Here is a 24,107-nt window from a genome sequence, read left to right as displayed (position 1 = left end):
AACGGTTGTACTTTAACTTGGGATCTAGGAATGCCAAGGCCTCACGTACGGCACTACTCTCAGGAATCCTTTGTGTAGCTCGGATTTGAAACCCAATAAAAGAGGAAGAAGCGGCTGGGATCGGGGCTGCTTGTCACTCGTACCTCTCCCGGGAGGTGAACGGGCAGGTAGCCACTTTCCTTCTTTACTGCTCTATCTGAACTCATGTCTCCGAGTCATTTTTCCTATCTGCGTCACCACCCTGGGTACAAGAACCCTGCGGCCGATTTACGCTGAGTTAAACCTATTTTGCACCCTACTTGTCGATAACAGTAAGCACTTAATAAATGCCATCATTATTACCTTGTAAACCCCGGGTTTAGAACAGTGCTTCGTACGCCATCGTTATGATAAAGGCTGTCGGGTGGGGTTGAGCCCGAGGGGTATGTAAGCACGGGGAGGGCGGGGTGGCGATCCTCCCTGGTTTCTCTTGGTAATGAGCCGCCTGAGATGCAGATACCAGAAAGTTAGAACAGCAAATGAGAACTTCCCTGCAACTCCCCCCTCCGCACCTCCCCCCAAAACCGAAACAGCCGGTAAAAGGGGGAAAGAACTAGTTCCCTGGGGCCGCGGAACAAAGAAAGCAAATATCAAAGATCTGCGCTGAGACACCTTAAAGGGGCCCAGGCCAAAGCACTCGAACCAGGATGGTATGCTGCGGGGTCCAGACTCCTTGAAACTCCTGTGGACTATCTTCCGAATATTTGGGGAAGCCAGTCGGATTGGTAGCTATTTTGGGTCTCGGGTGTGTGTGTGTGGGGGGGGGTGGCGGTGGTGGTGGTGGGGTGGTGTGTGTGTGTGTACACGCGTGCATCTACGCCCCTTTCAATTAGGCTAAGCGTGAGGTAAAGTGTTCCGCTGTATACGGTGGTAATAATAATGATGGTGGCATTTGTTAAGGGCTTACTATGTGCCGGGCACGGTACTGAGCGCTGGGGTGGGTACAAGCAAATTGGGTTGGATCCAGTCACTGTCCCACCTGGGGCTCCCGATCTCAATCCCCATTTTACAGATGAGGGAACTGGAACACAGAGAGATGAAGTGACTCGTGGCTCAGTGGAAAGAGCACGGGCTCGGGAGTCAGAGGTCATGGATTCTAATCCCGACTCCGCCACTTGTCGGCTGTGTGACCTTGGGCAAGCCACTTAACTTCTCTGTGCCTCAGTTACCTCATCTGTAAAATTAAGATTGTAAACCCCACGTGGTACAACCTGACCACCTTGTATCCCCTCCCCCCGCGCTTAGAACAGTTCTTTGCACATAGTAAGCGCTTAACAAATATCATCATTATCATTATTATTATTATTGAGGTCACACAGCAGACAAGTGGTGGAGTCGGGAGTAGAAGGGACGTTCTGACTCCCAGGCCCGTGCTCTTTCCACTAAGCCGTGCTGCTCCGGTGAGCGTCTCCTCCAGGCGCGCTGGCCGGGCGGGTCGGGACCGGGCGAGTTCGGCGACCGCGGCGGTTCTCGGCGGTGCGGGGCCGTCGCCATGGCACCGGCCTCCCTCTTCCGCGAAGTCCCGCAGGCTCATCCCCTTCTGCTCTTTAAATTCCCCGCCGATTTCCGGGAGGACGCGGACCCCATAAGGTCAATCTGGGGGTGGGAGCCCAGCCCTGTCCGCACATTCCGCTCCTCTGCTGCTAACCTCCTCAATGGGCCTCGGTCTTGCCTTTCCCGCCTTCGATCCCTGGCCCACGTCCTACCTCTGGCTTGGAATGCCCTCCTTCCTCACATCCGCCAAACTAGCTCTCTTCCCCCCTTCAAAGCCCTCCAGGAGGCCTTCCCGAACTGAGCCTCCCTTTTCCTCTGCTCCTCCACCCCCCGCCGCCCCTCCCTCGTTGCCCCTACTCCCTCCCTCTGCTCTACCCACTCCCCCGCCCCACCGCACTTGTGTATATTTATTATTCTATTTATCTTATTAATGATGTTCATTCATTCATAGAGAAGCAGCGTGGCTCAGTGGAAAGATCACGGGCTTTGGAGTCAGAGGTCACGGGTTCAAATCCCGGCTCAGCCCCTTGTCAGCTGTGTGCCTTTGGGCAAGTCAGTTCACTTCTCTGGGCCTCAGTGACCTCGTCTGTCAATGGGGGATTAAGACTGTGAGCCCCCCGTGGGACAACCTGATCACCTTGTAACCTCCCCAGCGCTTAGAACAGTGCTTTGCACATAGTAAGCACTTAATAAATGCCATTATTATTATTCATTCATTCAATCGTATTTATTGAGTGCTTACTGTGTGCAGAACACTGTACAAATCGGCAACATATAGAGATGGTCCCTACCCAACAACGGGCTCAAAGTATATCTATAATTCTGTTTATCCAGTTTGATGCGATTGATGCCTGTCTAGTTGTTTCATTCTTGTTGTCTGTCTCCCCCCTTCTAGACTGTGAGCCCCTTGCTGGGAAGGGATTGTCTCTATCTGTTGCCGAATTGTACTTTCCAAGCACATAGTACATTGCTCTGCCCAGACTAATGTGATTGAATGAATGAATAGTGGATTGAGCACAGGCCTGGGAGTCAGAAGGTCACCCCACTCCTCTGCTGCTCACCTCCTCACTGTGCCTCTTTCTCTCCTGTCCCACTGTCGACCCCTGGCCCATGTCCTACCTCTGGCCTGGAATGCCCTCCCTCTTCACATCTGCCAAACTAGCTCACTTTGCTCCTTCGAGGCCCTACTTAAAGCTCACCTCCTCCAGGAGGCCATCCCAGGCTGTGCCCCCCTCTTCCTCTGCTCCTCCTCTCCTTCCCATCGCTCCTACTCCCTCCCTCTGCTCTACACCCCCCCCCCGCCCCACAGCACTTGTGTATATAGGAACATATTTATTATACTATTTATTTTATTAATGATGTGCATATATCTATAATTCTCTTCATTCATTTTGATGCTTTGTTTTGTTGTCTGCCTTCCCCCTTCTAGACTGTGAGACCGTTGTTGGTAGGGATTGTCTTTATCTGTTGCCTACTTGTATTTTCCAAATGCTTAGTACAGTGCTCTGCACACAGCAAGCGCTCAAGAAATGCGATTGAATGAATGAATGAATGAGCTCTAATCCCGGCTCTGCCCCTTGTCTGCTCTGTGATTTTAGGGCAAATCATCCCACCTCTCTGGGCCCCGGTTACCTCATCTGGAAAATCGGGACCAAGATTGTGAGCCCCACGTGGGTCAGGGACTGCGTCCAACCCGATTTGCTTGTATCCACCCCAGCGCTTAGGACAGTGCCCGGCACACAGGAAATGCTTAACAAATATCATTATAATTTTTATGAGTATTATTATTCTTCTCAAAGATTGGGGTTCTCATTCCGACTGTGGCTCATGGGTGCTTATTTGACCGTAGGCAAATCACTTAACTTTTCAATTTCTTCATCTTTAAAATGTGGATTCCATATCTGTAACTTCCTTCTTAGATGGAGCGCTCCCCCCCCCCCCGCCCGCCCCACATTCCCCCACCTCTTTCTCCCTAATCTCCTCCTCCCAGCTACCCCTACCCCCTTCCTCCACCTCCCCATCTCCTCCACACTTCTCCCTGCCTCTTTCCTCCACCTCCTTCTCCCCCATCTCCTTCCTCCTCTACACTTAGCCCCTTCCTCCCACGTCTTCCTTTCCCCACCTCTGCCTCCCCATCTCCTTTCCATCCATGGAGAAGCAGCATGGCCCAGTGGAAAGAGACGGGCTTTGGAGTCAGAGGTCAGGGCTTCAAATGCTGGCTGCACCAGTTGTCAGCTGTGTGACTTTGGGCAAGTCTCTTCACTTCTCTGGGCCTCAGTGACCTCATCTGTAAAATGGGGATTAAGACCGTGAGGCCCCCCCGTGGGACAACCTGATCACCTTGTAACCTCCCCAGCACTTAGAATAGTGCTTTGGACATAGTAAGCACATAATACATGCCATCATCATCATTATTATTATTATCTCCCCCCTGCCTCCTTCCCCCATCTCTTGCCCTGCTTCCCCTCTCCCCCGACCTCCTTCTCCCCCAATCACCTCCCTGCTGCTACCCCTAGTTCATTCATTCCTAATTGCCTGGAAAGTACAGTTTGAAAACAAATAGAGACAATTCCTACCCAACAACAGGCTCACAGTCACGAAGGGGGGAGACAGACAACAAAACAAAACAAGTAGACAAGCATCAATAGCATCAATATAAATGAATAGAATTATAGATGTATACACATCATTAATAGAATAAATGGAATTATAAATATGTACATATCAATACACAAGTGCTTTGGGGCAGGGCCGGGGAGAGGGGTAGAGCAGAGGGAGGGAGTAGGGGCAATGGGGAGGGAAGGAGGAGCAGAGGAAAAGGGGGGCTCAATCTGGGAAGGCCCCCTGGAGGAAGTGAGCTTTCAGGAGGGCTTTGAAGGGGGGAAGTGTGCTAGTTCGGCAGATGTGAGGAAGGAGGGCATTCCATTCATTCATTCAATCGTATTTATTGAGCACTTACTGTGTGCAGAGCACTGTACTAAGCACTTGGGAAGTACAAATCAGCAACATATAGAGACGGTCCCTACCCAACAATGGGCTCACAGTCTACGAGGGGGAGACAGACAACACCACAAAACAAGTAGACAGGTGCCAATACCATTAGAATAAATAGAATTATAGCTATATATACATTAATAAAATAAATAGAGTAATAAGTAGGTACAATTATACACAAGTGCTGTGGGGAGGGGAAAGGGGTAAGGCAGAAGGAGGGAGGGGGGATGATGGGAAGGGGAGAAGGAGGAGAGGAAAAGGGGGGCATTCCAGTCAATCGATCGATCGTATTTATTGAGCGCTTACTGTGTGCAGAGCACTGTACTAAGCGCTTGGGAAGTACAAGTTGTCAACATATAGAGACGGTCCCTACCCAACAGTGGGCTCACAGTCTAGAATACAGAGATAGGACGTGAGCCAGGGTTCGACGGCGGGACAGGCGAGAACGAGGCACAGTTGGCAGCAGAGGAGTGGAGTGTGCAGGCTTGGATGTAGAAGGAGAGAAGGGAGGTGAAATGAAAGGGGGCAAGGGGATGGAAAGCTTTGAAGGCAATAGTGAGGCGTTTTTGCCTGGTACGAAGGTTGTTAGGAAACCACTGGAAATTTCTGACGGTGCGGGGAGGGGTGTGGGTGGTGACATTCCCAGGGCGTTTCTGTAGAAAGATCATCATCAATCGTATTTATTGAGCGCTTACTATGTGTAGAGCACTGTACTAAGCGCTTAATCTAAAGATAATCTAAAGATAAAGATAATCTGGGCATCAGAGTGAAGTATAGACTGAAGCAGGGAGAGACAGGAAGGTTGGGTGATCAGAAAAGATGCTGAGGCACTTATCCAATCAGGATACGATGAATGACTGTACTAACGTGGCTGCGGTTTGGATGGAGAGGGAAGGGCGGATCTCGGCTACTACCTTCTTCCCCCATCTCCTCCCCTGCTACCCCTACCTCCTTCCCTGTCCTTCTTCCCCAGTCTCCTCCCCCCAACAGCCCCTAGCCGTTTTCCGCCCCTTCCACCTTCCCCATCTTTTCCCCTGCTACCCCTTTGCCCTTTCCTTCCCTCCTCCTCCTCACCCAATCTCCCACCCCTACCCTGCTACCCCTAGCCCCTACCCCCACTTCCTTCTTTATATCTATTAATGTCTGGCTCCCCCTCTAAACTGTCAGCTCGTTTTGGTCAGGGAATGTGTCTGTTTATTGTTATATTGTACTCTTCCCAAGCACTCAGTACAGTGCTCTGCACACAGTAAGCAGATTGATTGAATGAGCAAATGAATGAACAAACTACCTCCACCTTCTCCACCCCTGCTACCCCTGTCTTCTTCCCTCACCTCCTTCTCCCCCCCCGATCTCCTCCCCACCTACACCTAGCCCCTTCCCCCAATTTCCTCTTTCCCCCATTTCTTTCTCTGCTACCCCTACCTCCTTTCCTCCACTTCCTCCTTCCCCGATTTCCTTCCCCACTAAACCGACTTCCTCCCCCCACCCCGGCTACCGCTACCCCTACCCCTAAGCACTGGGGTGGATACAAGCAAATCTGTTTGGACATAGTCCCTGTCCCAGGTGGTGCTCACATTCTCAATCCCCATTTTATAGAATGAGGGAACTGAGGCCCAGAGAAGTGAAGTGACTTGTCCAAGGTCACACCGCAGACAAGTGGCAGAGCCAGGATTAGAACCCATGACCTTCTGACTCTGAGGCCCATGGTCTCTCCACTACACCATGCTGCTTCTCCAATACAGGCCCTGGGACTGGGGCGGGGGCTGCCAGGGGACCAGAGGTGTCAATCTGCCCATCAATCAATCCGTCAGTGGGGTTTAAGAGCAGTTACTGGGTGCACAGCACTGGACCAGCGCTTGGGAGGGAACGATAGAATGGAATTAGCAGGCACATTCCCTTCCCGTAGCAAGTCAAGAGAGGGATAGATACCTAAATACTGTGGGGTGGAGATGGGGTTCATTCATTCATTCCTTCATTCAATCATAAGCAGCATGGCCCAATGGAAAGAGCATGGGCTTGAGAGTCAAGGGTCATGGGTTCAAATCTTGTCTCTGCCAGTTGTCAGCTGTGTGACTTTGGGCAAGTCAGTTAATCAATCAATCAATCAATCGTATTTATTGAGCGCTTACTATGTGCAGAGCACTGTACTAAGCGCTTGGGAAGTACAAATTGGCAACAGATAGAGACAGTCCCTACCCAACAGTGGGCTCACAGTCTAAAAGGGGGAGACAGAGAACAGAACCAAACATACCAACAAAATAAAATAGATAGGATAGAAATGTACAAGTAAAATAAATAAATAAATAAATAGAGTAATAAATATGTACAACCATATATACATATATACAGGTGCTGTGGGGAAGGGAAGGAGGTAAGATGGGGGGATGGAGAGGGGGACGAGGGGGAGAGGAAGGAAGGGGTTCAGTCTGGGAAGGCCTCCTGGAGGAGGTGAGCTCTCAGCAGGGCCTTGAAGGGAGGAAGAGAGCTAGCTTGGCAGAGGGGCAGAGGGAGGGCATTCCAGGCCCGCGGGATGACGTGGGCCGGGGGTCGACGGCGGGACAGGCGAGAACGAGGTACAGTGAGGAGATTAGCGGTGGAGGAGCGGAGGTTGCGGGCTGGGCAGTAGAAGGAGAGAAGGGAGGTGAGGTAGGAGGGGGCGAGGTGATGGAGAGCCTTGAAGCCCAGGGTGAAGAGTTTCTGCCTGATGCGCAGATTGATTGGTAGCCACTGGAGATTTTTGAGGAGGGGAGTAATATGCCCAGAGCGTTTCTGGACAAAGATAATCCGGGCAGCAGCATGAAGTATGGATTGAAGTGGAGAGAGACACGAGGATGGGAGATCAGAGAGAAGGCTGGTGCAGTAGTCCAGACGGGATAGGATGAGAGCTTGAATGAGCAGGGTAGCAGTTTGGATGGAGAGGAAAGGGCGGATCTTGGCAATGTTGCGGAGCTGAGACCGGCAGGTTTTGGTGACGGCTTGAATGTGAGGGGTGAATGAGAGAGCGGAGTCAAGGATGACGCCAAGGTTGTGGGCTTGTGAGACGGGAAGGATGGTAGTGCCGTCAACAGAGATGGGAAAGTCAGGGAGAGGACAAGGTTTGGGAGGGAAGACAAGGAGCTCAGTCTTCGACATATTGAGCTTTAGGTGGCGGGCAGACATCCAGATGGAGATGCGAGCCTGGAGGGAGGGGGAGAGAGCAGGGGCAGAGATGTAGATCTGGGTGTCATCAGCGTAGAGATGATAGTTGAAGCCGTGGGAGCGAATGAGGTCACCAAGGGAGTGAGTGTAGATTGAGAACAGAAGGGGACCAAGCACTGAACAGTTAACTTCTCTGGGCCTCAGTTACCTTATCTGTAAAGTGGGGATAAAGACTGTGAGCCCCATGTGGGATAATCTGATCACCTCGTATCCTCCCCAGCGCTTAGAACAGTGCTTTGCACATAGTAAGCGGTTAACAAATGCCATCATCCTATTTGTTAGGCACTTACTGTGTGCAGAGCACTGTACTAAGCGCTTGGGAGAGTGCAAGATTACAATAAACAGACACTTTCCCTGCCCACAATGAGCGTACAGTCTTGAGGGATGTGGAAGTACAATGGTCAAGGTGCTGGTTTTGTCCACCTTTCTCTCTCACCTTTCCCTCTGCCTAAGGCCCACTTGACCACTGGGTGCACCTGATGGGTTGATTGACTCCAATTGAGTAGCCAAGCTTGATCTCTTTCAAATGCATTACAACATGGTAAAACCACTCCCTTGAACCAATCAAGCCCCTGGCCTGGCCCTAATCACTCTATCACAGGAGGTCCAGGACTAAACAGCTAAACAGCCCCAGGGACTCACTGCTTTCTAGCCTAAATCAATCAATCAATCAATCGTATTTATTGAGCGCTTACTGTGTGCAGAGCACTGTACTAAGCGCTTGGGAAGTACAAGCTGGTAACATATAGAGACAGTCCCTACCCAACAGTGGGCTCACAGTCTAGAATACAGAGATACTGGTACACCAATGGTGTACCAATGGTGTAATAATAATAATAATATTTGTTAAGCGCTTACTATGTGCAAAGCACTGTTCTAAGCGCTGGGGTGATACGAGGTGATCAGGTTGTCCCACGTGGGGCTCACAGTCTTCATCCCGCTTTTACAGATGAGGGAATTGAGGCCCAGAAAAGTGAAGTGACTTGCCCAAAGTCACACAGCTGATAAGTGACAGAGCCAGGATCAGAACCCATGACCTCTGACTCCCAAGCCCTCACTCTTTCCAATAACCCATGCTGCCCGCTTCTCATATTCCCAGACTGAGCCCCTTCCTTCCTCTCCCCCTCATCCCCCTCTCCATCCCCCCATCTTACCTCCTTCCCTTCCCCACAGCACCTGTATATATGTATATATGTTTGTACATATTTATTATTCCATTTATTTATTTATTTATTTATTTATTTATTTATTTTACTTGTACATATCTATTCTTTTTATTTTATTTTGTTAGTATGTTTGGTTTTGTTCTCTGTCTCCCCCTTTTAGACTGTTAGCCCACTGTTGGGTAAGGACTGTCTCTATATGTTGCCAACTTGTACTTCCCAAGCGCTTAGTACAGTGCTCTGCACACAGTAAGTGCTCAATAAATACGATTGATTGATTGATTGATTGATTGAAGTTGAGCTGGCCTTGACTCTCAGGGGAATCTCTGCCACTCAACGCCTCTCCCTACTGGTGCCGGGTGAAGCTCTAGTAGTAATAAAACTTGACTCTGACATACCTTTTTCTAAACACAGCTCAGAGTCTGAAAAGTTTCTCTTCTACCGTAATTTGGTGCCGTGACTCGGATGACAACGCTAGACGACGGTCCGGAGCGGTCCATCTCTCAGCGACCCTCAAGTGCAACCGCCGAGGTAAGAGACCTTTTGAAATCTATTTGGGGTTCAGAGAGAGAATGACTGTGGCTGTTTGACTGAAATGAGCTTACATCATTCGACTGCCTGGCGAAAGGTATGTTAGACACAAGTGAGTAATTTGGTCCATTTAACAATATAGACAGGTTGGGATTTTTCTCCAGGCGCAGGGTACCAGATCCAGGGCGCAGGGCGTCAGGCTGATGCAGGCACCAGCCGCCAGGTCATCATAGTGGCACAGGGTGCCAGAAGGCATTAGTCCTCAGGAAAATGAGATTCGAGGGTCAGGGCACTGGGCGCAGGGAGGCAGGCTAATGCAGGCGCAGGATGTCAGGTCATCATAGTGGCACAGGGTGCCAGAAGGCATTAGTCCTTAGGAAAATGGGAAAAAGACTATTAAAAGAGGTTTCTCTCGCACCGAAGGGAACTCCAGCTTATTTCATGCAAATTCATTATGGACCAAAAATGGATAAGTTCTCAGATGAATGGGAATTTTTTTACCCAAGATAAACCTCCTAAATTTCCCCACAGATGGAACTTTTGATCTATATAAAATAAGTTCATCATTGGAGCTTTGGAACCTAAAGGAAGTAAGATTGGCCAGGGACAGTGGGATTTAGGAAAGCATTCTTGTCATTTCTCTGTCTTGTCTACTTTTCTATCTCTGTCCCGATTGGCAATCACGTCGGGCACCCTGGCATCCGTTTCGGATGGCCATGCGCAGGACCCTCGGTGTCCAAACCTCAAAAACCTGGGTGTGTATTCCTTATGCCCATCTGACTTGGCGTAAACTGTCTTAAACTTCTTTCTCCGAAAGAAACTCCGTGCTCAATACTACTCTTACCAGGTGGGTTTAGTTCAGTGCTAGATGTCAGGAGGACAGGAACCCAGCCCAACTCAACAAACTTGGTAGGTAATCTTCCTTAGTATGTACCTGGCACAGACTCCGGTCCTCTCAGAGTCCAAACGATGGAAGTTGTAAAATATGGAGTCCGGTGCTCTCCTGGGATTAAAATATATGTTTAAAATCTGCACTGACCAAATTAAACGGCAGGCACCAAAATAGCCTCATAGGAAAAGATCAGTGTTTGAGATAGACCTTTCCTGAAAATTTATGTCCTTGATAAAAGAAAGTTCTTGATGATGCCTGAGATCATCTCCATTCTGTTTTATGTGTGAATGTGTCAAGATTGGGCGCACCCTCGAGTTTGTGGAAATGTTTCGAGTGTTCTGCTTTAAGAGGTGGAGGGATTGCGTGAATGTGTTGTGATTAAGATTGCCCTCGTGTCCGTGGGCCAGAATGGCTATGTAGCATGTTTTGGAACTCCAAAGATTTGGAGAGTAACAAAAAGATATTGCAAATAGCTGTTATATTAAGAATCTTTTGTTTAAATTGCCAAATTGTTGAATTAGTGATGGCATAAGAATAATTGTTAATATAATTGGGAAAGAGCTGTTGTTTCAAACGTTTTCATCAATTTATATCTGGCTATATGATGCTGCTGTTCACAAACCAGTTCTATGGTTAAGAGTGTAGCTTCCTAGGATTTAACCCAATAGGACACATTGGCTTCTAGAATAAGGTCAAGAAAAGGGATCCTCGTTCAACTGCCTCCCAGAGAGCCGATCTTCGGTAACTTGATGCCCTTTTGGGGTGGTTTGAGAGGTAACCTGTTTGGGGTTACTTGAAAGGAAGCCCAGTTGGGGGTTTGAAAGAAAACCCAAGGAGACAACCGGTGTCTCCTTTCCAGTTTACCGGCTGCAGGAATAGAAGCGGGATTATTGTTCTCACTATACTTGTGTGTTGGAGATAATAAAGTGTTCTCTCTCTCTCTCTCTCTCTCTCTCTCTCTCTCTCTCTCTCTCTCTCTCTCTCTCTCTCTCTTATCTCACTCTTCCTAAGATCTGTGACCAGGAAGGGATTCAACGTCAGAACCTGTGAGAACCTCCTCTTTAAGGATTGTTCGCTGGTTATCTCCCAGAGCCATTAGTTATTGATTCTGATACATTTAAATGCTTCCATGGCCAGTGATTTGTTACCGATGCTTTATTTCTCTTTCCTGTATGACTAAACAAAATGTTCAGCACATGGTAAGCACTTAAATACCAGGATGACTTTTGTTACTATTATTTTCTATTAGATTATAGGAGATCTCTTAAGTGCATTCGGATCTAGGGTCAGTTGGGCGAGCATGATACAACCAAGTTGGTAAACACTTTCCCTGCCCACAACGAGCTTGCAGTCTAGAGACTAGCTTGCAGTCGATGGTATTTATTGAGCTCTTACTGTGTGCAGAATGCTGCACTAAGCGCTTGGGAGCGTCCAGTATGACAGAGTTGATAGACATGTTCCCTGCTCAGAGCGAGTTCTCAGTGTAGAGAAGGGAATGGGAAGTTCAGGAACGTCACTTCTAGGGGGCAACTGCGACTGCTTAGGGTCATTCCTAACTGATGCCATCTTGGTCTTCAGCCTCAGCAGGTCCCAAAATCCAGGGCCACGGGAGAGCATGGATCCTACGCAACCTCAAAAGGTACCGTGCCCACCTTCGGCCCCTCCGTCCGACCTCGGTCCCCCCCCGCTGAATGACGGCAGGCTCCTTGACAAGCCAGAGGCTTGACCGGATGAGCCTGGTCCTGATCCTGATCCTCGCAGAGGGGCAGCTGCCTGCAGCCTCCCTGTCCTACCCTCTGGGCCCCAGGGAAGGGGGCATCGGTGCCACTTCTTGGTGTGTGGGCGGGGGAGGAAGGAAGCATGGGGGCGTTTGGGCAGGGTGGGAGAGCAAATGGGTCAGACGTGGGAGAGCAAATGGGTCAGAAAGGCTGGCTACAGCATCTTTACCATCCCAAACCCCTATTGGACCTCGAGGAGAGGAGGGGCACTGTGGGCGGGACCGGCCGCTTTTTTGTTAATTGGCATTTGTTTAAGCGCTTACTGTGGCCAGGCACCGTCCCAGGCACTGGGGTAGCTAATCAGGTTCGACACAGTAGGGCTCACGGTTTTAATTCCTATTTTACAGATGAGGGAGGGAACTGAGGCACAGAGAAGCAAAGTGACTTGTTTTTCATGCTATTTGTTATGTGCTCACTATGTGCCAGGGACCTGTTGTAAGCACTGGGGTAGATACAAGCTAATCAGTTTGGACACAGTCCCTGCCCCACATGGGAGCTCACAGTCTTAGTCCCTATTTTACAGATGAGGGAACTGAGGCATACAGAAATGAAGTGACTTGTCCCGGGTCCCACAGCAGACAAGTGGCAGAGCCAGGATTAGAACCCATGACTGCATGACTCCTAGGCCTATACTCGACCTACTACGCCGTGCTGACGCAGCCCCTGTCGCACAGAGTGAAAATCAAGGGAAATCGCTTTCTATTTACTTCTCAATCGGCAGTAGTTCCCCAGCACCTACCGTGTGCAGAACAGCGTACAACTGTGTGCAGAGCAGTGTACAGAGTGCCTAGGTGGGGACAATTTCAGTCAACACCATTCCTGCCCTCAGTCAGTCGGTAATGAGTCCGGAGCACTGTACTGGGAAAGTTCAATATAACTAGATACGTTCTCTGCCCACAGCAAGCTTTCAGTCTAGAGGCGGGGTCCAATTGATAATTATGGTACTTGTTAAATTACAGATACGGGCATAAGGAGGTTAGAGACCTTAAGATCTAGGGGAATGTATTCCCCAGGGCTGTGGTTCCTGGAACAGAGATTCTGTCTCTCTGCACTGCAGTTGCTCTCGATTAACCAGCAGTGGCAGCCCATAGAGATGCTGCAGAAGGTGAGGAAACCGACCGCCTGACCGAGGGGACCGAGCCACCGCCCCCCGCATCCCCGGGAAACCTGCGGAATCGCCTCTGCACAACCTCGTCTTCTGAACCGGTGCGCAGAGATACTTCTGCTGCATTCTCAGAGTGTCCCCGCATCCGGGGGCCTCCCACCCCACCGGAGGGACCGCCTAGCGGGACGGCGACCGGACAGGTGGCATCCAGGCCTAAACCCAGCACTCCCTGTTTGGCATCCTGGTCTTCTCCAGAAAGGTCAGTGATCGCTCCCCTGGTGGGATGGCATGTACTGCTCTGTCAGGTAGAATGAATCGTGTCTGTTCCCCCTCACCCCACCCCTGAAACAAAAGGCGGAACGCTCGCTTCTTCGTTCAGCCGATTTCACTCATCCGTAAGACGTGCATTCTGAAAAAAAGCGCCTTAAAAATACCCACAGTTCACAGTTAGGGAACGTGGAATGTCAGATTTCATTCATTCAGTCAGTCATATTTCTTGAGAGCCTACTGTGTTGATTGAGAGCACTGTACTGAGCATTTGGAAAAGTACAATAAAACCATCAACAGACAATTCCCTGCCCACAACGAGCTGAGAGTCTATAGGGCCTGGGTACTAATCAATCAATCAATCAATCAATCGTATTTATTGAGTGCTTACTGTGTGCAGAGCACTGTACTAAGCGCTTGGGAAGTACAAGTTGGCAACATATAGAGACGGTCCCTACCCAACAGTGGGCTCACAGTCTAGAAGGGGGAGACAGAGAACAAAACCAAACATATTAACAAAATAAAATAAATAGAAATGGAGAGAGAGAAACAGAGAGGGGGCAGAGAAACAGACAGAGGCAGAAAAAGAGAGGAAGAAATAGAGAAATGGAGAGAGAGAGAGGGTAGAGAAGCAGACAGACACAGAGAGAGACAAACAGGCAGAGACAGAAAGAGAAACAGAGACAAACAGGGAAACAGAGACAGAGAAACAGAGAGAGAGAGGCAGAGACAGAGAGAGAGAGAGAGTTAATACAAGTTAATCAGGTTGGACACAGTCCCATAATCCCCATTTTACAGATTGAGGTAACCGGGTCACGGAGAAGTTAAGGGACTTGCCCAAGGTCACATAACAGAGACAGGATCTGTTCAGGCTCAGATCCTTCTGATTTCCAGGCCCATGTTCTTTCCAGTAATTCAATCAATCGTATTTATTGAGCGCTTACTGTGTGCAGAGCACTGTACTAAGAGTTTAGTAATTCTAATTTATAGATCATCTGTAGATCGTCACTTGTCTCCCTCTTCCAGATTTACCCTCCCTCCGGCAGTTAGCACCTCTTCATCTGTTAAATTGCCCACAGTTAGCTCCTTGGCCTCAGGGGTCCAACAGCAGGGGAATATTATCGACTGCATAATGAGACTTTGGTGGCATCTTCGGGTTCAGTTGTTTGTTCTGAGGGCAGTCACTTTCGGGGTCACCAGATTACCATCAGATCAGCCACAGAGAAGGTATTGGGTAACGAGCCTTTCTCCCCCAGAGTTCTGGTTTCAATTCAGCAAGAAAGTGCACTTTTGGAGATATTTCCATGGCACCGGTTCATTCGCAGGCTGCAGCTTTCCCAGTCTAAACCGAATCCATCTCCAGATGGCTGTGCAGCAGCCCACTGTGACCCATTGCCTCCTTCCATGCAGTAAACTCGAGTCTCTGTCCTTGATCCTCTCCCAGGCCGCTGCTCCCACCTCCTCCATCAAATAAATATGGTACTTTTTTGGATTACATTAATTATGGTACTTGTTAAGGGCTTACTATATGCCAAACACTGTTCTAAGCACTGGGGCAGGTACAAGTTCATCAGATCTGACACGGTCCCTGTCCCACATGGGGCTCAGGTCTGACACGGTCCTCGTCCCGTGTGGGGCTCACACTCTAAGTAGGAGGGAGAACAGCTATCCAATTTCCATTGTAGAGATGAGGAAACACTGATGTACTCGCCCAAGGTCACGCAGCAGAGAAGTGACAGACTTGGGATTCAAACTCAGGTCCTTTGTCTCCCGGGCCCGTGCTCTTTCCACTAGGTCATGCTGCTTCATAGCCTGCTGTGTGACCTTGGGCAAGTCACTTCACTTTTCTGGGCCTCAGGTTCCTCATCTGTAATCTTAATCTTAATCTGTGAGCCCCTGTGGGACACGGGCTGTGTCCAGCCTGATTAGCTTTATCTACCCCAGTGCTTAGAACAGTACTTGGCATGTAGTAGGCACCTGATAAATACCGTAAGACAAGAAGGAAACAGAGAGGATGAGAAGGCTCCTGAGTCATTTCTGAAGCTTGACCTCAGCATCAGCTATTCTCTCCCATCATCTGCCCAGAGGAGGATCTCCAGGAAAGTTCTTCAGACAGGACCGGGCCTTTGGAAAGACATAAATTAACTTCCCATTACCAAAAGGGCTTTCCAAGTACATATTGAATACTATTATCAGTGTTATTATTATTATTATTATCATCCCTCACAACACAGGTGTACATACCGATTGTATTATACTCTCCCTAGGGCATAGTTTCAGTCTAGAGGAGGGGGTCCTGTGGCATCCCAAGCACATACAGTAAATGCTCAATAAATTCTGTGGATTGATTGATTGATTGACTGATTGACTCATGACCTAGTGGAAACAGCAGGGACCTGAAAGGCAGAGGACCAGGGTTAACAACCTGACTCCATCACTTGTCTGCTGGGTGACCTTGGGCAAGTCACTTCACTTCTCTGGGCCTCCATTCCCTCGTCTGTAAAATGAGGATTGAGATTGTGAGCCCCACCTGGGACAGGGACTGTGTCCAACTCGATTTGCTCGTATCCACCCCAGCACTTCGTACGGTGCCTGCCACATAGTAAGCACTTAACAAATGCCGTCACTATTATTATTATTATTACTATACCTATCTGTGTGACCTTGGGTAAAGCACTTCACTGATATAGCTTTGGGGACTGTATCGTTCATTCAGTCGTATTTACTGAGCACTTACTGTGTGTACAGCACTGTACTGAGCGCTCGGAAATAGGATAGTATATAGTATATTACACTATAGTATAGTGAAGCAGTGTGATTCAGTGGCAAGAGCCCGGGCTTTGGAGTCAGACATCAGGGGTTCGAATCCCGCTCCACCACTTGTCAGCTGTGTGACCTTGGGCAAGTCGCTTCACTTCTCTGGGCCTCAGTTCCATCTGTAAAATGGGGATGAAGACTGTGAGCCCCGAGGGGGGCAACCTGATCAACTTGTAACCCCCCCCCCCCCAGCGCTTAGAATAGTGCTTCATTCATTCATTCATTCCGTCGTATTTGTTGAGCACTTACTGTGGGCAGAGCACTGTACTAAGCACTTGGGAAGTAGGGAAGCAGCGTGGCTCAGCGGAAAGAGCCCGGGCTTTGAAGTCAGAGGTCATCGGTTCAAATCCCGGCTCTACCACTTGTCAGCTGGGTGACTTTGGGCAAGTCACTTCACTTCTCTGGGCCTCAGTTACCTCCTCTGTAAAATGGGGATTAAGACCGTGAGCACCACGTGGGGCAACCTGATCACCTTGTAAATTCCCCAGCGGTTAGAACAGTGCTTTGCACATAGTAAGCGCTTAATAAATGCCATCATTATTATTATTATTATTACAGGTTGGCAACATAGTAAGCTTCGTACATAGTGAGCGCTGGCTTGGTCCGACTGCGCATGTGCCGCGCACTCCCGGGCGGGCCCCCTTCCCCCCCGGCCAGGGCTCTGATTGCGCATGCGCTATGCTCTCCAGGGTGGGGGCTCCTTTCTCCCCCGGCCCCGGCTCCGGCCGCGCATGCGCCGCGTTCTCCAGGACGGGCCTCCCTCCTCCCCCCACTCCCGCGGCGAACTCCGACTGCGCATGCCCTGCCCTCTCCAGGGCGGGGCCCCCTCTTCCCCTCGCCGAGGTTCCGACTGCGCGTGCGCCCCGCTCCTCCTCCCCCCCCAACACGGGCTCCGCACGCGCATGCGCAGAGTTCCCCCTTCTCCCGGGCTTCGCCTGCGCGTTCGCCGCGCTGCTCTGTAGGGCTGAATCAATCAATCGTATTTATTGAGCGCTTACCGTGTGCGGAAGCACTGTATTAAGCGCTTGGGAAGTACAAGTTGGCAACATATAGAGGTAGTCCCTACCCAACAGTGGGCTCACAGTCTAAAAGGGGGAGACAGAACAAAACCAAACATGCTAACAAAGTAAAATCAATAGAATAGATATGTACAAGTAAAATAAATAAATAAATAGAGTAATAAATATGTACAAACATATATACATATGTAAAGGTGCTGTGGGGAAGGGAAAGAGGTATGATGGGGGATGAAGAGGGGGATGAGGGGGAGAGGAAGGAAGGGGCTCAGTCTGGGAAAGCCTCCTGGAGGAGGTGGGCACTCAGTAGGGCCTTGAAGGGAGGAAGAGAGCTAGCTTGGCGGGTGGGCAGAGGGAGGGCATTCCAGGCCCGAGGGATGACGTGGGGCGGGGATCGATGATGGGACAGGCGAGAACGAGGTACGGTGAGGAGATTAGCGGCAGAGGAGCGGAGGGTGCGGGGTGGGCTGTAGAAGGAGAGAAGGGAGGCGAGGTGATGGAGAGCTTTGAAGCCGAGGGTGAGGAGTTTCTGCCTGATGCGCAGATTGATTGGTAGCCACTGGAGATTTTTGAGGAGGGGAGTAACATGCCCAGAGCGTTTCTGGACAAAGACAATCCGGGCAGCAGCATGAAGTATGGATTGAAGTGGAGAGAGACACGAGGATGGGAGATCAGAGAGAAGGCTGATGCAGTAGTCCAGACGGGATAGGATGAGAGCTTTAACGAGCAGGGTAGTGGTATGGATAGAGAGGAAAGGGCGGATCTTGGCAATGTTGCGGAGCTGAGACCGGCAGGTTTTGGTGACGGCTCGGATGTGAGGGGTGAATGAGAGAGCGTAGTCGAGGATGACACCAAGGTTGCGGGCCTGTGAGACAGGAAGGATGGTAGTGCCGTCAACAGAGATGGGAAAGTCAGGGAGAGGGCAGGGTTTGGGAGGGAAGACAAGGAGTTCAGTCTTGGACATGTTGAGTTTTAGGTGGCGGGCAGACTTCCAGATGGAGATGTCCAGAAGGCAGGAGGAGATGCGAGCCTGGAGAGAGAGGGAGAGAGCAGGGGCAGAGATGTAGATCAATCAATCAATCAATCGTATTTATTGAGCGCTTACTGTGTGCAGAGCACTGTACTAAGCGCTTGGGAAGTACAAGTTGGCAACATATAGAGACAATCCCTACCCAACAGTGGGCTCACAGTCTAAAAGGGGGAGACAGAGAACAAAACCAAACATACTAACAAAATAAAATAAATAGAATAGATATGTATAAGTAAAATAAATAAATAAATAGAGTAATAAATATGTACAAACATATATACATATATACAGGTGCTGTGGGGAAGGGAAGGAGGGCATATAGGTCCAGAGAGGGCTGGTGGAAGGGGAGGTCCAGTTGGGGGGGCAGGTCCAGAGACCTGATGGGGGGGGGTTCCAGAGAAAGCTGGTGGGGGCAGTCCAGAGAGAGCTGGCTTTGGGGACTATAGTACAGTATAGAGAAGCAGGGTTGTTCTGTGGCAAGAGCCCGGGCTTTGGAGTCAGAGGTCAGGGGTTCAAATCCCGACTCTGCCGCTTGTCAGCTGTGTGACCTTGGGCAAGTCACTTCACTTCTCTGGGCCTCAGTTCCATCTGTAAAATGGGGATGAAGACTGTGAGCCTCGCGGGGGGCAACCTGATCACCTTGTAACCCCCCAGCTTCATTCATTCATTCATTCCGTCATAGTTATTGAGCGCTTACTGTGGGCAGAGCACTGTACTAAGCGCTTGGGAAGTAGGAAAGTATTGTGGCTCAGCAGAAAGAGCCCGGGCTTTGACGTCAGAGGTCATCGGTTCAAATCCCGGCACTGCCACTTTCATTCATTCAGTCATATTAATTGAGCGCTTATTGTGTGCAGAGCACTGGACTAAGCGCTTGGGAAGTACAAGTCGGCAACATGTAGAGACGGTCCCTACCGAACAGCGGGCTCACGGTCTAGAAGGGGGAGACAGAAAACAAAACAAAACCTGGAGACAGGTCAGGACTTCCTGACCCCTCCTGCCCTCCCCCGGCACTCCGTGACCCCTCCTCTCCCCCTCAGCATCCCCTGCCTCCCTGCCACTTCCTGGCCCTCCCACTCCCTCCTGATCTCCCTCAAGTCCCCTCCTGAACCCCACGACCCTTTCTGATCCCCTGGGTATCCCCTGATCCCATCCCTGCCCACTCCCGGCCCTCTGGCATTCCCGAGTCCTTTGACGCTCCCTGACCCCCTGGGAAGCCCTGACCCCTACCCCCTCCTGCTTCTCTCTCAGCTCCAGCCCCTCCTGCCCCTTCCCACCCCCTGCCCGCTGCTGCCCCATGTCCCCTGCCCCGGCGTTGCCGTCGCCACGGGCTCCTTCCTCTCCAGCAAGCGGGCCGGGCCTCGGTGGGCCGCCGGAGTCAGAGGACAGAAGTGGACCCGGCAGATCCTGAAGGGTGTCTCACCGTACCTAGAGAGTGGGCAGATGCTGGGGGTCCTGGGGAGCTCAGGTGAGCGGGGGCTCTGGTCCGGCCAGTGGCTCTGACCCCTTTCAGGCAGAGGCCTAGCCTGGCTTTGTTGCTGCGGCCCAGCCACCGGGGACCCAGCTGGGGCTGGGGAGGTGGGAGGGCAGTGGGTCAGTGGCACTTCCGGGCAGCGTCTGTGGGCCCGTCTCCTTGGACCCCACTCTTCCCATCCCCCCGGGCCATTCCTGCCCCCGTCCTGCCCACCCCTCGGCTCCCCCAGCTCTTCCCCCCCCAACTCTTCCTGCACTTGGCCCCTTTCTGTCCGGCCTCCCGCCTCAGGGTTCTCCTCCCTCCCCAGCTCTCCCATCCCTCCCCTCTCCCCCGCGACTGGTTCCGGGAGGACCACGCTGCCGGACGCGCTGTCGGGGCGGCTGAGGCAGCAGGGGACACTGGTGGGAGACGTGTGTGTGAACGGCCACCGGCCGCGCCCCGACCAGTTTCAGGATTGCATCTCCTATGCCCTGCAGGTGGGGACCCGCATGGCTACTGGGTGGTTTCCCGGGCAGGCAGTCGAGGTGCCGCAGCGTGTGAGCCGTCTGTGCGGTGTAGGCACTGCCAAGTGACTCCCTGGCCAGGCAGTGTCCACTGCAGGGAGGCATCCCGGCCAGGCAGCATAGACACCCCCGAGTGGCATCCCGGCCAGGCGGTGTAAACGCTGCAGTGCGGTGTCCTGGCCGGACAGGCTAGCTGCTGCAGGTCTTCAGTGTGGGGCTGGACTGACTTCAGTGTCCTCTCCACTGCTGTTGGAGGAGGACACTTTTCTGGGCTACCTCCCCATCCGGGAGACCCTGACGTACGCAGCGCAGCTGGCCGTCGGCACCGGCTCCCCTGACTTCTTCTGCAGGAAGGTGGGTGAGCGGGCGTTAGCAAACCCTAAGCGTCCAAACTATGCTCTTCTCTTGGGGAGAAGTCCATGCCTGAGTTTACCCCTTCAGTCTCTGGGCTTCTCATTTCAGGGGCTACCCCAGAGGCCCCCTGGCCACATGCAGAGTCCTTGGGGTGTCCATCCGGCCTTCCCTACAGGGACTCATGGGCAAAAGAAGTTGAGGGGATCAGGGTGGGGGTGGGATGCTGGGTGGTCACTCTGTGCCCTCAGGGAGAGGCAGGGCTACTTGGTGGACATACTGACTGTACTCTGTGCCCACAGTGGTGTGGCCTTGTGATGGGCACACTGACCATGCTCTGTGCCTGCAAGCAGAGTGGTGGCCATGCGGGGGGGCATGCTGACTGTACTCTGTGCCCGCAGTCAGAGCAGTGGCCATGTGGTGGGGACACTGACCATGCTCTGTGCCCGCAGGCAGAGCGGTGGCCCTGCAGCGGTCAAGCTGAGCTTGTTGTGTGCCCACAGGTAGAATCGGGGATGGTGGAGCTGAGCCTCAGCCACGTGGCGGACACGCTGATCGGGAGCCGTGCAACCGGCAGCGTTTCTAATGGCGAAAGTCCATCGCGGCCCAACTCCTCTGGGATCCAAGTGAGTGGCTGGCCTGCGAAGCCATCTCTGGGCACTTCAGGGGGCCCCAGAAAGCAGGCCCTTCTGCTCTGATGTGGGTACTTTAAAGTGCTTTAAAGCCAATGGTAAGGAGTTTCTGTTTGATGCAGAGGTGGATGGGTAACCACTGGAAGTTTTTGTAGCAAACCAATCCAGGTAGCAGAATGAAGTATGGACTGTAGTGGGGAGAGACAGATGGCTGGGAGGTCAGCAAGGAGGCTGACGCAGAAATCCAAGCGGGATAGGATAAGTGTCAAAATGACACGAGCCACAGCACCATAAACCCTGGCATCATCGTTCACTGTAGTGTGGTCAGTAGGTGCCATGAAGTTCAGCAGCTTACTAAGGACATGATATCAGAGTTTTCTTCCTTTGCTGGCTTTCCTATCCCCTTTCCTGTGAATTTTACTCTGTAACTTTTGAATAGCCGGCCATTGCCCGCCCTGTGGCCAACTGATCATTCGGATCCAAGGAACTGGTCTTCCGTTCTTTAAGTTCTTGCAGAAGCTGGTGGTAAAAGTCATCATCACCAAAGATCTCTTCATCCAAGTCCTTCAAGTGAGCGTTGGCTGGAGCCTGCGGCAAAATCTCCTGCTGTCCTGGCACGCTGTCGGGGATAGGCTGGAGTTCTGGCTCGGCCTTGCCAAGAACACGGTACAAAGAACGCTTAGTCTGCATCCGCCGAAGTAATCTCTCTTTGTCCATCGGAATATGGTCTATCTGAGTCAGGATTGGGCGCTCAAAGGCTCCAAAACCCTTTCCCGGCTTGCCAGAAGCCAATTTGGTTTTGTCGTGCCATTTTTGCAGCGTCCGGTTACGATAGGATGTGAAATCGGCAAAGCCTTTTGCCATTAAGTAAGGGTAGTCACTCATCTCTAGCTTGCTTCCGCTTAGGTGGCCCTTTCCTCTGCAGCTGCTGCTGCTGCTGTCCCTCCTCAGCTAGCAATACCTCCTCCTCTTCACTGGAAATTTCCTCCTCACTCTCTGCTTTGGGTTTTTTCCCACCTACCAGGTGCCTCGTGTCTGGACGCTGGTAAAGCAGTTCATCCTGAAGATCCACCAGAGACCTCAATAATGCTTTAAGTGCCTTGTGACTGTTTTTCAGGATGCTGGCAAACTCTGATCCTCCCTTGTCCTTGAATATGGGGATCGTTTCTGGCTGCGGAAGCTGGTTGGTGGTGAACAGGGCCTTCTGCAATTTGATTCTTCCTTCCAAAAGCAGGTCCCATAACGCTATTTGGTTCTTCACAGCTCTTCCTTTCTCCATTTCCTCTGTCACTTTCCATTTCCATCTCCATTTCTATGTCCCACATGAGGCTAATGGCCTTAATCCCCATTTTCCAGGAGATGGAACCTAAGCCCAGAGAAGTGAAGTGACTTGCCCAAGGACCCACAGCAGACAGGTGGTGGAACTGGGATTAGAACCCAGGTCCTTCTGACTCTCGGGCCCGGGCTCTATCCTCTCGGCTACTCTGCTTCTCACCGTTAATGTGGGTATTCAAGCTTTGGCTGTATTTTATGTCCCTCTGACGAGAAGCTCAAAACATTTTGCAGACGGGCATCTCCTGACGGCCCGCCGATTCCGGGGAATATTGTCCAGTCCCAGCTTGACCACCATATCGGTCTCCTCACCGGTCCCTCTGTCTCCGGTCTCTCTATTGCCCAGGGTATTTTCCAAAAATCTCACCTGGAACAGCGATAGTTAAAGCCATGGAAGTGAATGAGCTCCCCAGAGGGAGTGAGGGTAAAGTCAGACGGAAAAGGTCTCAGAATAGAACCTCAAGATGGAGGGAGAAGAGGAACTGGTGAAAGACTATTTCTTGACTTTGTGTTTTGAATGGCATTCGTTGAGCACCTCCTATGTGCGAGGCACTGTTCTAAGTGCTGGGGTTGATACAGGATAATCGGGTTGGACAGAGTCCCTTTCCCCCATAGGGCTCACAGTCTTATTCCCCATTTTACAAACGAGGTCACCGAGGCACAGAGAAGTGAAGCGACTTGCCCAAGGACACCCAGCTGACAAGTAGCGGAACTGGGGTTAGAACACGGGTCCTTCTGACTAGTAGGCCCGGTCTCTGTCCACTAGGCCTTGCCACGTATAGACTCCGAAACCATCGAGGGGCAGATGAGAACCGTGTCGACCTGTGTTCGGCCCACCTGTCCGGGATTCCGGCACGCTGTCGGGCACCGTGACTCGTGGGAATTTTTTGTGCTCGCTCTGTGCCAGGCCCTGTACTAATTGCTTGGGCAGAAACTAGCTAATCACATTGGACACGGTCCCTGTCCCTTTTGGGGCCCACAGTCTTTGTCCCCATTTTGTGGATGAGGGAACTGAGGCACAGAGAAGTGAAGTGACTTGCCCAAGGTCCCACAGAAGACAAGTGGCAGAGCTGGGATTAGAGTCCATGATCTTCTGACTCCCAGAACCGGGTCTGTGTTTTAGATGGAAAAACATTGTTTTACCGCAGAAAAACATTTCATCGTCACGGGCGTGTGATGATGACACTCCCCCGATTCGAGCCCAGAAAGGAGGGGATGCAGGCAGGAGCGGGAAGGCTGGGTCTAGGCCATAGGCCTGGGGTTTCCTTTGCTAACCCCCTGCCACACCCTAGACCGAGCCACCGGAGCCCGTCGTCGCTACATGGGGGTCGCTCACTGGCCTCCCGTAGCCCAAGCCGCCATCTAATGGTTATCGGTCAATTGTATCTATTGAGCGTTTACTCTGTGCAGAGCACTGTACTGAGCGCTTTGGGCAAGTACACTGCAGTAGAGTTGATAGACATAATGCCTGTCCTTAAGAAGCTTGCAGTCTAC

The 24,107-nt window shown here is 51.3% G+C and overlaps 1 protein-coding gene and 1 pseudogene across 2 annotated transcripts; one reads left to right on the top strand and one right to left on the bottom strand.

The window, feature by feature from the left end:
• The first annotated feature begins 513 nt into the window (after nucleotides 1-513).
• LOC119922702 (normal mucosa of esophagus-specific gene 1 protein-like) lies at nucleotides 514-13,428 on the top strand. Of its 2 annotated transcripts, XM_038742398.1 has the most exons (5): nucleotides 514-689; nucleotides 9,303-9,419; nucleotides 11,323-11,357; nucleotides 11,890-11,950; nucleotides 13,147-13,428. In XM_038742398.1, exons 2-5 carry the CDS (start codon nucleotides 9,354-9,356, stop codon nucleotides 13,213-13,215), a joined length of 231 nt encoding a protein of 76 aa, XP_038598326.1. In that variant the 5' UTR covers nucleotides 514-689; nucleotides 9,303-9,353; the 3' UTR covers nucleotides 13,216-13,428. The 2 variants fall into 2 exon arrangements, 1 of the variants encoding a protein (XP_038598326.1); XR_005448696.1 differs by lacking the exons at nucleotides 514-689; nucleotides 11,323-11,357 and having other exon boundaries at nucleotides 9,240-9,419.
• Nucleotides 13,429-21,580: 8,152 nt separating this feature from the next.
• On the bottom strand, nucleotides 21,581-22,911 carry LOC119922711 (annotated as a pseudogene).
• Nucleotides 22,912-24,107: the final 1,196 nt, after the last annotated feature.

Source organism: Tachyglossus aculeatus, unplaced genomic scaffold (genome assembly GCF_015852505.1).
Source record: "Tachyglossus aculeatus isolate mTacAcu1 unplaced genomic scaffold, mTacAcu1.pri scaffold_121_arrow_ctg1, whole genome shotgun sequence".
Taxonomy (NCBI): domain Eukaryota; kingdom Metazoa; phylum Chordata; class Mammalia; order Monotremata; family Tachyglossidae; genus Tachyglossus; species Tachyglossus aculeatus.
Note: the sequence above shows the minus strand (reverse complement) of the source record. Positions and strands in the feature narration are given on the sequence as shown.

What these genes read in the sequence shown, in the direction of transcription:
- LOC119922702 (XM_038742398.1), top strand. Translation starts at nt 9,354, where the DNA reads ATGACAACGCTAGACGACGGTCCGGAGCGGTCCATCTCTCAGCGACCC. An exon ending in GGGATTCAACGTCAGAACCT is followed by an intron (nt 11,358 to 11,889) that starts GTGAGAACCTCC and finishes CTTGGTCTTCAG; the next exon opens with CCTCAGCAGGTCCCAAAATC. An exon ending in ATCCTACGCAACCTCAAAAG is followed by an intron (nt 11,951 to 13,146) that starts GTACCGTGCCCA and finishes TCTGCACTGCAG; the next exon opens with TTGCTCTCGATTAACCAGCA.